This window comes from Wickerhamomyces anomalus (genome assembly GCF_001661255.1).
Source record: "Wickerhamomyces anomalus NRRL Y-366-8 unplaced genomic scaffold WICANscaffold_2, whole genome shotgun sequence".
NCBI lineage: Eukaryota > Fungi > Ascomycota > Saccharomycetes > Phaffomycetales > Wickerhamomycetaceae > Hansenula > Hansenula anomala.
Window position 1 is genome coordinate 1,204,719 of NW_017567111.1, and position 12,321 is coordinate 1,217,039.

The 12,321-nt window shown below is 35.9% G+C and overlaps 7 protein-coding genes across 7 annotated transcripts; 3 read left to right on the forward strand and 4 right to left on the reverse strand.

The window, feature by feature from the left end:
• Positions 1 to 51: 51 nt before the first annotated feature.
• Positions 52 to 457, reverse strand: WICANDRAFT_61629 (uncharacterized protein; the record flags this gene model as incomplete). The annotated part of the gene is made up of 1 exon (XM_019183221.1): positions 52 to 457. A coding segment is annotated over one exon (406 nt), but the record flags the coding sequence as incomplete, so codon positions are not given.
• Positions 458 to 1,036: 579 nt separating this feature from the next.
• Positions 1,037 to 2,362, forward strand: WICANDRAFT_61630 (uncharacterized protein; the record flags this gene model as incomplete). Its single annotated transcript, XM_019183222.1, has 1 exon — positions 1,037 to 2,362. The coding sequence occupies one exon, from the start codon at positions 1,037 to 1,039 to the stop codon at positions 2,360 to 2,362; it is 1,326 nt and encodes a 441-aa protein (XP_019040271.1).
• A 268-nt stretch (positions 2,363 to 2,630) lies between these two features.
• On the reverse strand, positions 2,631 to 4,560 carry WICANDRAFT_83305 (3-oxoacid CoA-transferase; the record flags this gene model as incomplete). The annotated part of the gene is made up of 2 exons (XM_019185521.1): positions 2,631 to 4,074; positions 4,502 to 4,560. The coding sequence occupies 2 exons, from the start codon at positions 4,558 to 4,560 to the stop codon at positions 2,631 to 2,633; spliced, it is 1,503 nt and encodes a 500-aa protein (XP_019040272.1).
• Positions 4,520 to 7,014, forward strand: WICANDRAFT_61632 (uncharacterized protein; the record flags this gene model as incomplete). The annotated part of the gene is made up of 4 exons (XM_019183223.1): positions 4,520 to 5,654; positions 5,988 to 6,010; positions 6,064 to 6,186; positions 6,235 to 7,014. 4 exons carry the CDS (start codon positions 4,520 to 4,522, stop codon positions 7,012 to 7,014), a joined length of 2,061 nt encoding a protein of 686 aa, XP_019040273.1.
• Positions 7,015 to 7,047: 33 nt separating this feature from the next.
• On the reverse strand, positions 7,048 to 9,789 carry WICANDRAFT_27703 (glycoside hydrolase family 31 protein; the record flags this gene model as incomplete). Its single annotated transcript, XM_019181401.1, has 1 exon — positions 7,048 to 9,789. The coding sequence occupies one exon, from the start codon at positions 9,787 to 9,789 to the stop codon at positions 7,048 to 7,050; it is 2,742 nt and encodes a 913-aa protein (XP_019040274.1).
• Positions 9,790 to 10,338: 549 nt separating this feature from the next.
• On the reverse strand, positions 10,339 to 11,610 carry WICANDRAFT_77720 (uncharacterized protein; the record flags this gene model as incomplete). The annotated part of the gene is made up of 2 exons (XM_019184597.1): positions 10,339 to 11,493; positions 11,548 to 11,610. 2 exons carry the CDS (start codon positions 11,608 to 11,610, stop codon positions 10,339 to 10,341), a joined length of 1,218 nt encoding a protein of 405 aa, XP_019040275.1.
• Positions 11,611 to 11,829: 219 nt separating this feature from the next.
• On the forward strand, positions 11,830 to 12,313 carry WICANDRAFT_61635 (eukaryotic translation initiation factor 3 subunit E; the record flags this gene model as incomplete). The annotated part of the gene is made up of 1 exon (XM_019183224.1): positions 11,830 to 12,313. A coding segment is annotated over one exon (484 nt), but the record flags the coding sequence as incomplete, so codon positions are not given.
• Between the last annotated feature and the right edge of the window lie 8 nt (positions 12,314 to 12,321).

The following is a 12,321-nucleotide window of genomic DNA, read 5'->3' on the forward strand; positions in this document are numbered from 1 at the left end:
TAGTGTTTGAAGTTGTGCTATTGGTTCCATGTTGTGTATTATTAGATAAACCCGGTGGAAGTGATGAAGGTGCTGATAAACCTGGAGGAAACAATGGTGCTGAATTTGGTTGAGGTAATCCAGGTGGTGGGAAAAAAGTGCGATTTTGATTTGACCCATTTGTCTCATGGCCCGTTTCAGTTGAACTAGAAAAATTTTCATTTTGTGCAGATAATGCAGCTTGTTGAACACCATTTGTTGAAAAATTTTCTTCTGAAGTGGTTGAGTTTGGTGTGTTTTCAGATGTTGATGCAGCATGTGATGCAGAAATATTGTTTTCAATTGCTGTAACACGAGGATTAGCCTTGGTTTTTCTGGCTGGTTTTCTGGTTTTGGTTACTCTAGTTGTTGAAGAGGTTGAAGAGGTTGAAGAGGTTGAAGAGGTGTTTCTTCTATTGGAGTTTCTTGTGACAGCCATTGTTTCTAGTTGATGTTGATTTAATGATCACTTGTTTTATTTTATTCGTGGTTTTAACCTGACAGAATATCCTCTACTGTGTGTATATAAGGTAATTCCGATGTTCTATTAATATACATATAATGTTACAATTAGTGGATTCTTGATTCTTCTTATAGTTGATGTGAAATGTTGAGTATTGATGAATTGTGCATAATTGGTTATTCTGGTTATGTAATACCTGACAGAGTTCATGTAAATTCAACAACCAAATCTACTTTTCAGATCTGTTACAAACTCAACAAATGATCATTATGACTTCACAGATTGTATCTGGGGTTTCCTCAATACACACTGGCTAAATGCTGAACCATTATATCTGTGCCAAAGCTATCTGTTTAAATACGTTTGTTGGTACTCATGGTTGTTGGAGGTTTTGAAAGAGGGTTGTATTGGTAAAAGATTAACCGGGTATTGAATTTTTGCATCCTGTAAGTCAATCAACAGAACCAGACATATATTACCCATATATATAACGGATAATGTTCTTCTAAAAGACTGTATCGCTTCCATTGGTTTATCGTTATACATTATAGCATTATGTCAAATCCAATACCTAAAACTTATACTCCTTTAAAATTTGTTATTGTTGGTGCTGGTCTTGGTGGATTAGCTGCAGCAATTGGACTTAGATTATCTGGACATCATGTTATTATGTTAGAGCAAGCTCCAGAATTAGGTGAAGTTGGTGCAGGTATTCAAATTCCGCCAAATTCTACAAAGATCTTGGATGCTTTAGGTGTTCGTGAACCTTTATTGGCTGTTTCTCATGTTCCAAAATCTTACAATTTCAGAAAATGGGACTCTGGTGATTTGTTAAGTTATTTAGTTTTGAGACCTTACTGCTTAGAACAATATGGTGCTCCATATTTACATATTCATAGAGCTGATTTCCATAAAGTTCTTGTTGATAGAGCTGTTGAAGTTGGTGTTGTTATCAAATTAGGTGCAAGAGTTATGAGAGTGGACTTTGATGATAATAGTGTCATCACAGGTGATGGACGTCAATTCAATGCTGATGTTATTCTTGGTGCAGATGGATTGAAATCTCAAATTAGACAAACAATGTTGGGTAGACCAGATCCTCCTCATAATACTGGTGATATTGCTTGGAGAGCATTAGTTAGATCATCTGAAGTTAGAAAACATGAAGATTTGAAATTTATTTGGGAAGAACCAAAGATCAATTTTTGGTGGGGTCCAAATATACATGTTGTTGTTTATTTATTGAATTCAAACAGTGGTGAAACTGTCAATATTGTTGTTTTATCACCAGATACTTTACCACAAGATGTCAATGTTGAACCTGCACAACCTGGTGAAATTTTAGATTTATTTAGTGATTGGGATCCAAAATTGAAAAAATTGTTAACTTTGGTCCATCAAACTTCTAAATGGAGATTACAAAACTCTATTGAAATGAAAACTTGGGTTCATGAAACTGGTAACGTTGCATTAATGGGTGATGCATGCCATGCTACATTACCTTATTTGGCACAAGGTGCTGCTCAAGCTGTTGAAGACTCTGCTGTATTAACTGGATTATTTGGTAGAATCACTGATAAATCACAAATTCATGGATTATTGAAAACTTATGAAAATTTGAGAAAATGGAGAACTACTCAAGTTGTGCAAGGTTCAACTAATTGTAGAGATATTTTCCATTTACCAGATGGTGAGAAACAAGCTAAAAGGGATGCTTTGTTGAAATTGAGTCCAAGAAAAGGTTACCCAAATAGATGGGCAGATCCAGTTTTCCAAAAGTTCTTGTTTGGTTATGATGCTTTCAAAGAAGCTGAAAGAGGCTGGAATAGCTTTGTAGCTCATGAACCTGTTACTTTTGTTGATAATAGCTTGAAGCTATAGCAATTAAATTGATTGATTCGAAAGAATTGATCAGATGTTTTGTGTGTATTGAATGAATATTTATTTTATGGTTTGATGTGTAGATTGATTACTGAGTGGTGTAGCACATTCAGCCAAAACAAACAGGTTTGACCTTTGAGATGATATTACCCCTAGAAAATCACCCCTGGCATGAATAAAGTTTATCAGTACTTGGGGCTCATCATGCAATATTCGTTTATCACTACATCTTCATAGAATATTTATATGTGTTCATTAACTTTCTTAGCTAAAACTTCTTTAAATCATCAGCAATTTCAAAATCAGCGTCAGTCTTTTCCTTGACTTCCTCTAATGTGGTATTATCAGCAATTTCAATCAATTTCAAATGATCATTATCCACAACATCAAACACTGCAAGATCTGTAATAATTCTCTTGACACATTTAGTACCAGTTAATGGGAATTGACATTTTTTCAAAATCTTTGAACGGCCTTTTTTATCGACATGTTCCATCAATACAACAACTCTTGTAGCTTGAGGATTTGAAACTAAATCCATTGCACCACCCATACCTTTAACTCTTCCAGGCAATCCCCAATTAGCCAAATCACCATTTTCAGAAACTTGTAACCCTCCAAGCATTGTTAATCCAACTTTACCACCCCTAATCATGGCAAAACTTTCTTCTGAACCGAATAATGAAGCACCTTTCAATAAGGTGACTGTTTCTTTACCTGAATTGATTAAATCTGCATCTTCTTCACCTTTTCTTGGATGTGGACCCATGCCCAAAATACCATTTTCTGATTGTAACATGACTTGAGAATCTTCAGGAAGGAAAGCAACAGATAGATTTGGCATACCAATACCCAAGTTTGCGGATTTGAAACCATTGAATTCTTTAGATGCACGCTGAGAGATCTTGAACCTTTTCAATTCTTTTTCATTACCAGAACTCAACAACTCTTCTGGTGATTTTTGATCTTCAGCCAACTTGACTATTTCAATTTCTTTAGGTGTAGTAGATTTAATAATTCTATCAACATAGACTGATTGTAAATGAACATTTTCAGGTTTGATTTCTCCCGGTTCGACAATGTTCTCAGCTTCCACAATAGTTAATTTAGCATTTTTACCAAAAGCAGTGTTGAAATTTTGTGATGATCCTCTAAACCAACAATTACCCAAAGTATCAGCTTTGAAAGCCTTGACAAATGCAACATCAGCGAATATACTATCTTCCAATAAAAATTTACGTCCATTGAATTCTCTTGTTTCTTTAGGTTTTGTAGTTTTCAATACTTCACCATTCTCACCATATCTAACTGGTAATTTACCTTCCTCAACCCAGGTACCCACCCCAGTTGGGGTGTAAAAAGCTGGGATACCAGCACCACCAGCTCTGACTTTTTCCACCATGGTACCTTGAGGAGTCAATTCCAAATCAATCTTACCATCTAAATACAGCTTTTCAAAAGTCTTGTTCATTCCAATGAAACTTGCAATCATTTTGGTAATTTGACCAGATTGTAACAACTTTGATAAACCTTGCCCATCCAAACCAGCATTATTTGACACGGCTGTTAGGTTATTGATTTCCTTCTTCTCTAATAATGCATTGATCAAGGTGTCAGACACACCAGAAAGTCCAAATCCACCAGATAGTAAAGTCTGACCTGATTGTATTCCTTCTAATGCTTCATCTGTAGTTTGAACCACTTTTGAGATTCTTGGAATAGCAGTAGATGAGAAACGAATTCCAGCTATTCTAAACAGCGTTGTTCTAGGGACAATTAGCTTAAACATTTTCCAATAACATCAACAACAACTTGAAATCCATCAGATACACCTCATTCTGGATCCATAGCTGTATATATATCAATCCATCAACTCAATTATGCTCCTTTGTTAAAGTATCAACCGGTTCAAGACGCGACTGGTGTCGGAAGCCTGGCCGTTGTGTCTGGCTAATGAATTAACCCTCCAGCTCTAAACTGGGGTACCAGGTACCAGCGTATCAGGTACAGTGAAGCGGTTGAAAGCTCTACCGGTAGAGCTCCCGAGTCTGTCAGGCTCATCAAGACAATAGGCGATGATGTTATTTAAGAATGGAGGAATCCAGGTTGGTTTAGCTGGTTAATGGTGTTCCTGAGCACCTCGATCCGATAGCCAAAATGTCAACAGCAAGACTGCTAACGAAATCACCAAAGGACATTGTGATCCTCTCAGCCCTCAGAACACCAGTGACAAAGGCTAAAAAGGGTGGCCTATCCAAGTTGTATCCAGAAGAACTGCTCTATAATGTCTTGAAAGGCTCAATTGATCGTTCCAAAGTGGATCCGTCCTTGGTTGATGATATCTTGGTTGGTGCTGTGTTGCAAACACTCGGTGGTCAGAAAGCAAGTGCTTTGGCTGCTAAAGCCGCTGGCTTCCCAGTAAAGACCACTATAAACACGGTGAATAGACAGTGTGCATCTTCTGCTCAAGCTTTTAGTTATTTGGCTGCCTCGATCCGCTCTGGTGATATCGATTTTGGTATTGCTGCTGGTGTGGAATCAATGACACATGATTATTTCCCACATAGAGGAATCCCAACTAGAATTTATGAGCCATTCAAGAAACAAGCATCTTCTGAAGCTCAAAATGTCTTGATGCCAATGGGTATAACTTCTGAAAATGTCGCATCCAAATACAACATCTCAAGGAAAGATCAAGATGAATTCGCATTGAAGTCTCAACAGAAAGCATTTAAAGCTACTGAGTCTGGTCATTTCCTAAAAGAAATCATTCCAGTAGAAGCTAGGGTCTCTGAAGAAGGCGAACCTGAAGAATATAAAACCATTTCAAAAGACGATGGTGTAAGAGGGAATGTGACTCTTGATAAATTATCAACATTGAAACCTGCATTCTCTGAAACAGGAACTACAACAGCAGGTAATGCTTCACAGATCAGTGATGGTGCAAGTGCTGTGATCTTAACTACTAGAGAGAATGCTGAAAAGAACGGCTTGAAACCTATTGCCAAATTCATTGGGAGCTCTGTTGCTGGGGTTGAATCTCATTTAATGGGGATGGGTCCTGCTGCAGCTATCCCAAAATTATTGAATAGATTTGATTTGACAAAAGACGATATTGACATTTTCGAGCTGAATGAAGCATTTGCATCACAATCATTATACTGCATTAGAGAACTGGGGCTTGATGAAGCTAAAGTAAATCCTTATGGTGGTGCTATTGCTCTTGGACATCCATTAGGTGCTACTGGTGGAAGAGTCATCAGCACATTGATCAATGGGTTGAAAACTCAAGGTAAGCAGTTAGGTGTAGTTTCCATGTGTACCAGTACTGGTCAAGGATATGCTGGACTATTTGTCAATGAGGAGTAAATTGTATAGTTGAATTTAAAAATATTGACTAGTCAAATCATTTATGTATCTGTCACAAAATATCGTGTCAACAAAAAAATATGCAAATCAAAACACTGAAAATTTTGTAAACAAACTAGGTTAAATAGTTGATATTTACTACAAATGTCACAAATAGGGTCACAGTCGACTAAGAAGAAGGTAGCACACGCAGTGCCCAAGTTTTATGGTTGTTATTTGCTGCGATCAATACCCAAACCAAACTCATTTTACATAGGATCAACACCTGATCCAGTAAGAGTATGTACTCATTCATAGTCAGAACAAAGGCAGGATTACTGACCCCATTCAAGAGACTACGGCAACATAATGGTGAACTGAAAGCAGGAGCGTACAAAACAAAGAGAAAGGGGTTCAGGCCCTGGGAAATGATTATGATAGTTCATGGTTTCCCAAACAAAATTGCAGCTTTACAAGTGAGTTAAGAAACAATTTAACTAAAGGGAAAGCATCTAACCATATAGTTCGAGCATGCATGGCAACACTCTTATCAAACACGTCATATTGAAAAAGTGCAAAGAATCACAACTTCCAAGACTGCTGGTCGGTCTATACATCACAAATTAGGAAATGTTAGATTGTTATTAAACTCACCATTTTTCAACAAAATGAACTTGAAAGTTCAAATATTCAACTCTGAAACTTATAAAGTTTGGTGTACGAATAAATTTGGTATAAATCTGCTAAACCAACTCATTCGTATAGACTATACAAATACTCTAGAGACAAATGAAATTATCAATATGCAAAACGTGATGGATTTCAAAAAGAAATGTATCGAACATGATACAAAGATCTTGTCAAGATTTCAAGAAGTTCTTCGATACGGTGAACATATATGTCATTTCTGTAAGGATGTTATTGATTATACAAAGACAAACTCAGAATACCCACTGGTTTCATTATGTTACCATGATTCATGTGACCACATTTCACACCTTTCATGTCTCTCCACTCATTTCAGAACCAATGAAAAAGAAGTACAAAATGTTGATGCTGATAGAGCTGCTATGAAGAAACTTTCCCAAAGAACAAAAATCACACAAATTACACAAATACCTGAAGGTTCAATCATACCTAAAAAGGGTTCATGTCCATCGTGTGAAAAAGTTTTAATTTGGACAACCTTGGTTAGATACTCCACCATGGCAAGGTTAAATATCGGATATGACGGTAAAGAACCAACTGTCGAAGAAGAGGAGGATGATTTCAATGAGATTGAAGCTACACAGGATGTTGTATAGAATGAAACACGCAAAGAACTATTTTTTTTTCATCTAAAACTTGATGGACCAGTCTTTACTCAAATCAACACCTGGGGTTTTGATAATTGCATAGTTTGTCTTTTGAATAACATCAGCATTCCATTCAGAGCCTTGAGACACTTGAACAGAAGCTGGAGCACTTTCCAAGCCAACAATCAAGATTTTCTCAATAGAATTTGGAACAGATAATGAACCATCTTTAACAGCAGCTTGCAATTCACCATCTTGTAAACTGAAATCAATATATAAAAATTCACCATTTTCATAATTGAAGGTTTCCCCATCATCAATGTATAAGCTACCTTTTGCAGATTTGTTTGTATCAAGAGCAATGACTAATGTGTAAGGGTCATATTTCATCAATTTGGATGATCTACGATATCTATCCTTTCTTGGGGTAATTGAACCACCTTTGATAAAAATTGGTATTTTTCCTAATGGAGCATCAACTTTATGATCACCTTCACCTTGTAAACTTTCAAAAGTCTCATAATCATAATAAATTTCCTCATCTGATAAGTAAATTTCAACAGATTCTGCACCTTCATCAGTGACTGGTTTAACTAATAATCCACCTAGGAAAAATTCATCTTCAATCTCAAAAGTCTTTGGGTTTGAAGGAGTTTCATAAAATAATGGATTGATAACTGGTGCACCGGTTTTTGAAGATTCATAGAATTTAGTATAAATCAATGGTAAAATTGAATAACGGATTTTAACGGCGTCTCTCATATAAGAAGTATAAGGTTCACCGGCAATCCATGGTTCTCTTCTTCTTGAATAGATATGAGCATGGGCTCTAAAGAATGGATAAAACACAGCAGCTTGATACCACCTTGTTAATAATTCCTTGGAAGGATTACCAAAGAACCCACCAACATCAGCACCCGCGAATGGCATACCAGCTATATTTGAAGTTAAAATCATTGGTAAGGAAATCTTCAAATACTCCCATTTAGACATATTATCACCAGTCCACATAGCAGCTGATCTTTGGGATCCAGAATAGTAAGCTCTTGTTAGAATGAAAGGTCTCTTATTGACATATCTATCAATTAAAGCTTGATAAGTTGCCTCGTGGAAAGTTAAACCATAAATGTTATGGTCCGATCTGATTTCTAGACCACCATAATTGACAAGATCCTTTGGAGATGAAGTTTCAGGACCAGAGAAAATTGAAGGTTCATTCATATCATTCCAGATGTGGAAATTTGTAGCATCACCAGCTAATCCAGTACTATTTCTGAATAAATAAGTCCAATAATCATATGATTTTGGATTAAATGTATCAATCCAAACAGATTCACCTGGCCAACAATGACCTTTGAAAATATCACCATCTTTGTTTAATAATGCAAGATCTTTAGATTCAACGTCTTTACTAACTTCATAACCTGTTTTCAAATGAGGATCAATAATGGCAACTAGTGTTCTTCCAGTTTCATCCAATTTATTGAGCATACGTTCAGGATCTGGGAATAACTCTTTTTTCCAGGTGAAATATTTCTTAGCATCAGTATACTCAACATCTAACCAAATAACATCATATGGAATTTCAAACTTATCCATGTTTTCTGTGATTGTCAAAACATCTTCTTCGTCATTATAGTTCCATCTACATTGATGGTACCCTAATGAGAACAACTGTGGAAGTTGAACATTACCAGATAATGAAGCATAAGACTGTGTAACCTCGGTTGGAGTTTCGCCAATTATGATTACAACATCTAAAATCCCATTTTCTGAGATCCAATGAGTCTTTGAATCAGTTTTTGAGCTTAAAACTTGTTCATCTTGAGATTCTTGATCTTTTTTAACATCCACATAAGTATCCGCACCGTTAACCCAAAAGATACCTGCAGAGACACCAACTTTATGAGCAACCATGAATGGGATAACACCATACATTGGAAGTCTGCTATCAGTTTCATATTCAAAGATATCAACATTGTATAAACGATATGGTTCCGATTCGGAAGTGTCTTTTAAGGATAAGCTATCAGCGTGTTCTGGAATACCATAAACATGTTTAAAACCTTTGAAAGTAACATCTAGTGCAACAGATTCTGGTCCAAATGGAACTGAATCATCTTTTGAATCTTGGAAATCGTCATGGAAACTATTAAAGCTTGATTCTTCTGGTGTTAAGTTTGCTTCATTCTCATCTTCTTTTCTGAAATGTTCGATGTTTAAAAATGATCTATCATTTAGTACCAATTGAGTTTCACCATTATATTTAACAACAACTTTGAAGTCTTGGGTAAAGATCTCCAATTCGTATTGATCTTTATCACCATAAATCACTGAAATTTTACCATTTTGTAAGTCATTGAATTTATAGTTTTGAGAAACAACAGGTTCACCTCTGAAGGCATACTTCCAAGCATCAGCGAATCTTTCCTTGTTCAAAAACTTATTATTCCATTCAATTTGGGAACGATCTTCATCAACTCTTAATCTAATGTTGTTATTTTTCAAAATGTTGATCTGGAATGGTAATCTAACAGATTTAGCATCGTTGACTTTTTTGTAGATATCACCAAGGATAGTGGAATTGGATTCAATATAGTTCAGTGTTGATTCATCAATTGAGTATTTTGAAACATAATCAGGGTTTTTAGAGACTTCGCCAGCAAAATGTCTGTTTCTATTGCAAAACCCAGATTGTGCACATTTTTTGAAGAGGTAGTCCTTGACAGCAAAGGCACCTTGTAGATAAATCGTGAGCAAAATGAAGAATTGGAATAACTTCATCTTCAACCAAAGCTAAGCCAATTGCCAATTGATCCAATGTATGGGGAGTTTTTGTCACTACAGTATTTCTTGAGATTTTGGATTCGTTGTTGGCGTTTTTATGCCAACTTGTTCTGTTGAAGGTTGCGTGCCCTGGTGTTGATGAACCCAGACACCAGAAAACATTTGTACCTGTGAAATTAAATAGCCATTCTTCAGGTTGGAGACAATAAAGTATTTTAGTATGGATAAGTTTGTTGTTGATAGTAAGAGCGATGAGAAATTGATCCAGAAAATGATCAAGGAGCTCGAGGGCGAAGATCCAGTCAAAGAGCGTTCTCAGAAGCCCAATACAGCGTTTTTAAACAGATTGTTGAACAATACCCAAAAACATAATGATAAAGTACGTGGTTTAGATGAAAAAGACTCAAAGAAGCCTTCGAAGCCTGTTGAGAGAATAGAGAAAAAGAAGAATGATAAAGGTCACTCGTCGAAAAAGAAGCAAAAAGATACAAAGGAAAAATTTGGTAAATGAGCTACTGTGAGTTTTCAGAATAACATTTATTATATTCACTTTTTACCAAAGAAGCTCATCAATGAACTTTGTTGCTTAGCACCACCTTTGGCAACTGGTTTAGCCTTTTTGGTGACTGGTGCTGAAGAAGATGCAGGAGCCTCCCTTGCTTTCGGTTTTGGTTTTGGCTTTGTCTTTGGTTTCTCTGCAACTTTAGTCACCAAATAACCATCCTCGTCATAATAACTTGTGACCTCTGCTTCATCTTTTTTGTCTTCTTGAGGTTCTTCTTCTTCCACAACTTCTGGTTCTTCTGGTTGCACTTCTTCTGATTCCTCCTCCACTTCATTTTTATTTGGTTGACTTTGAGATTGACTGAAACTGCTATCAAATAGACCTTCTAGATCTTCATTCTTCTTTGGTGCTGTTGTAGCTATCTCTGTTGCTTCTTTTTCTGCTTCATCAGCTTCTTGGATCACAACATCTTCATCGTCATCAAACATACTCTCCAACTCCTTTTGCTTTTTATCTTTCTCAGCATTTAATTCCTTCTGTTTCTTTAATGGTTCATCTTCAGTCAAATCTTCTTGTTGAACTTTCTTTGCAGGTTCTGTCTTTGATCTTGGTTGTTGTTTTGTTTTGGTCTGTTTGCTGGAGGATGCAAAGGTTGGCTGTGTGTTTGTTCTAGCTTTTGGTTCCTCCTTTTCCTTTGTTCTATTTCTGCTCAAAATTTGAGCTGACCTCAAGCCCATATCAGGGAACTCTTTTTTTTTCGATGGAGCAGATGGTGGTGCTTTAGCTTCAGGCTTCTTGGTGGTTGAGATACTAGTATTTGATCTTGATGGTTCTTTAGTTGTTTGTGATACAATTTTGACTAATTCTGGACCTTTAATCAACCCCCATTTGGCCAATTTAGACTCATCAACACTAAATTCTTGGAGTTGAGCATTTACTGTTGAGACTATCTCATCAATCTTAATATTTTGTGGACTTAATGAATAAACTTGTATGGATTGAACTTGATCAAACTTCTCTCTATCTTTCAAATCCTTGGTTACTTTGATCTTTAAGTCATTTTCACCACCGAATGTCCCTGAAATCAAAAAGGTAGCTTCCACTAGATCTTTATGGTTTTTGTAGAAAGTGTACAGCAATTTCTTTGCATCATTGACATGAATATCCAAATGTCTACTCAATAATTTGTAAGTGTACTAGAAATTGGTTAGAATCAAAGTAATTTCCACTGAAAAAAAAAGTACACATACTGGCTTGTTCTCTTTCAGAACAGCAGTCTTCAAGATCTCGTTAGAGTCCTCCAAAACACCCATTATCAACACTTTGCAACTTACAAAATTGGATCAAAAGACGCGTAAATGTTCAATTCAAATGTTATGTAAATTCAATTCGCGAACCCATTTGGTGTCCGGGTTCCAGTCGTGGCCTAGACCGAAAAGTTTTGCTCAGTTTTTGGAAAAAAATTTAACGTCGATTTAAAATTTGGTGTATAGATTGAACATTTGGAAAGCTCTTTATAATACAAATTCAACATGAGTGAACTTGGTGCTGCTGAGCTAGAGATTGCTCGCAAATATGACTTGACCAAGAAGGTCATTCCATTCTTAGATAGACACTTGATCTACCCAATTTTAGAATCCCTAAGATCAGAAGATTTATATGATGATAAAGCTATAACTCAATTAACTTTTGATTTATTCAAAGAAACCAATATGATCAGTTTTGTTAAAGAACAATGGAAAACTCTGAATCCAAATGCTCAAGTTCCAAAAGAATTAGAAGAAAAAGAAGCAAAAGTTGATGACATTTTCAATAAATTAAACAATGAAACTAAAGAAACTTTAGATATTTTAAACTTACCAGAAGTTCAAGATCATTTAAAACAAGATAAACAATTCAACAGAGAATATTTAGAAAAGAACCATGGTATCACTGAATCCAAAATTAATGCCTTGTATGAATTTGGTCAATTCCAATATAATCGTGGTGATTACGTTATGGCTTCTGATTTATTAAGTAACTTC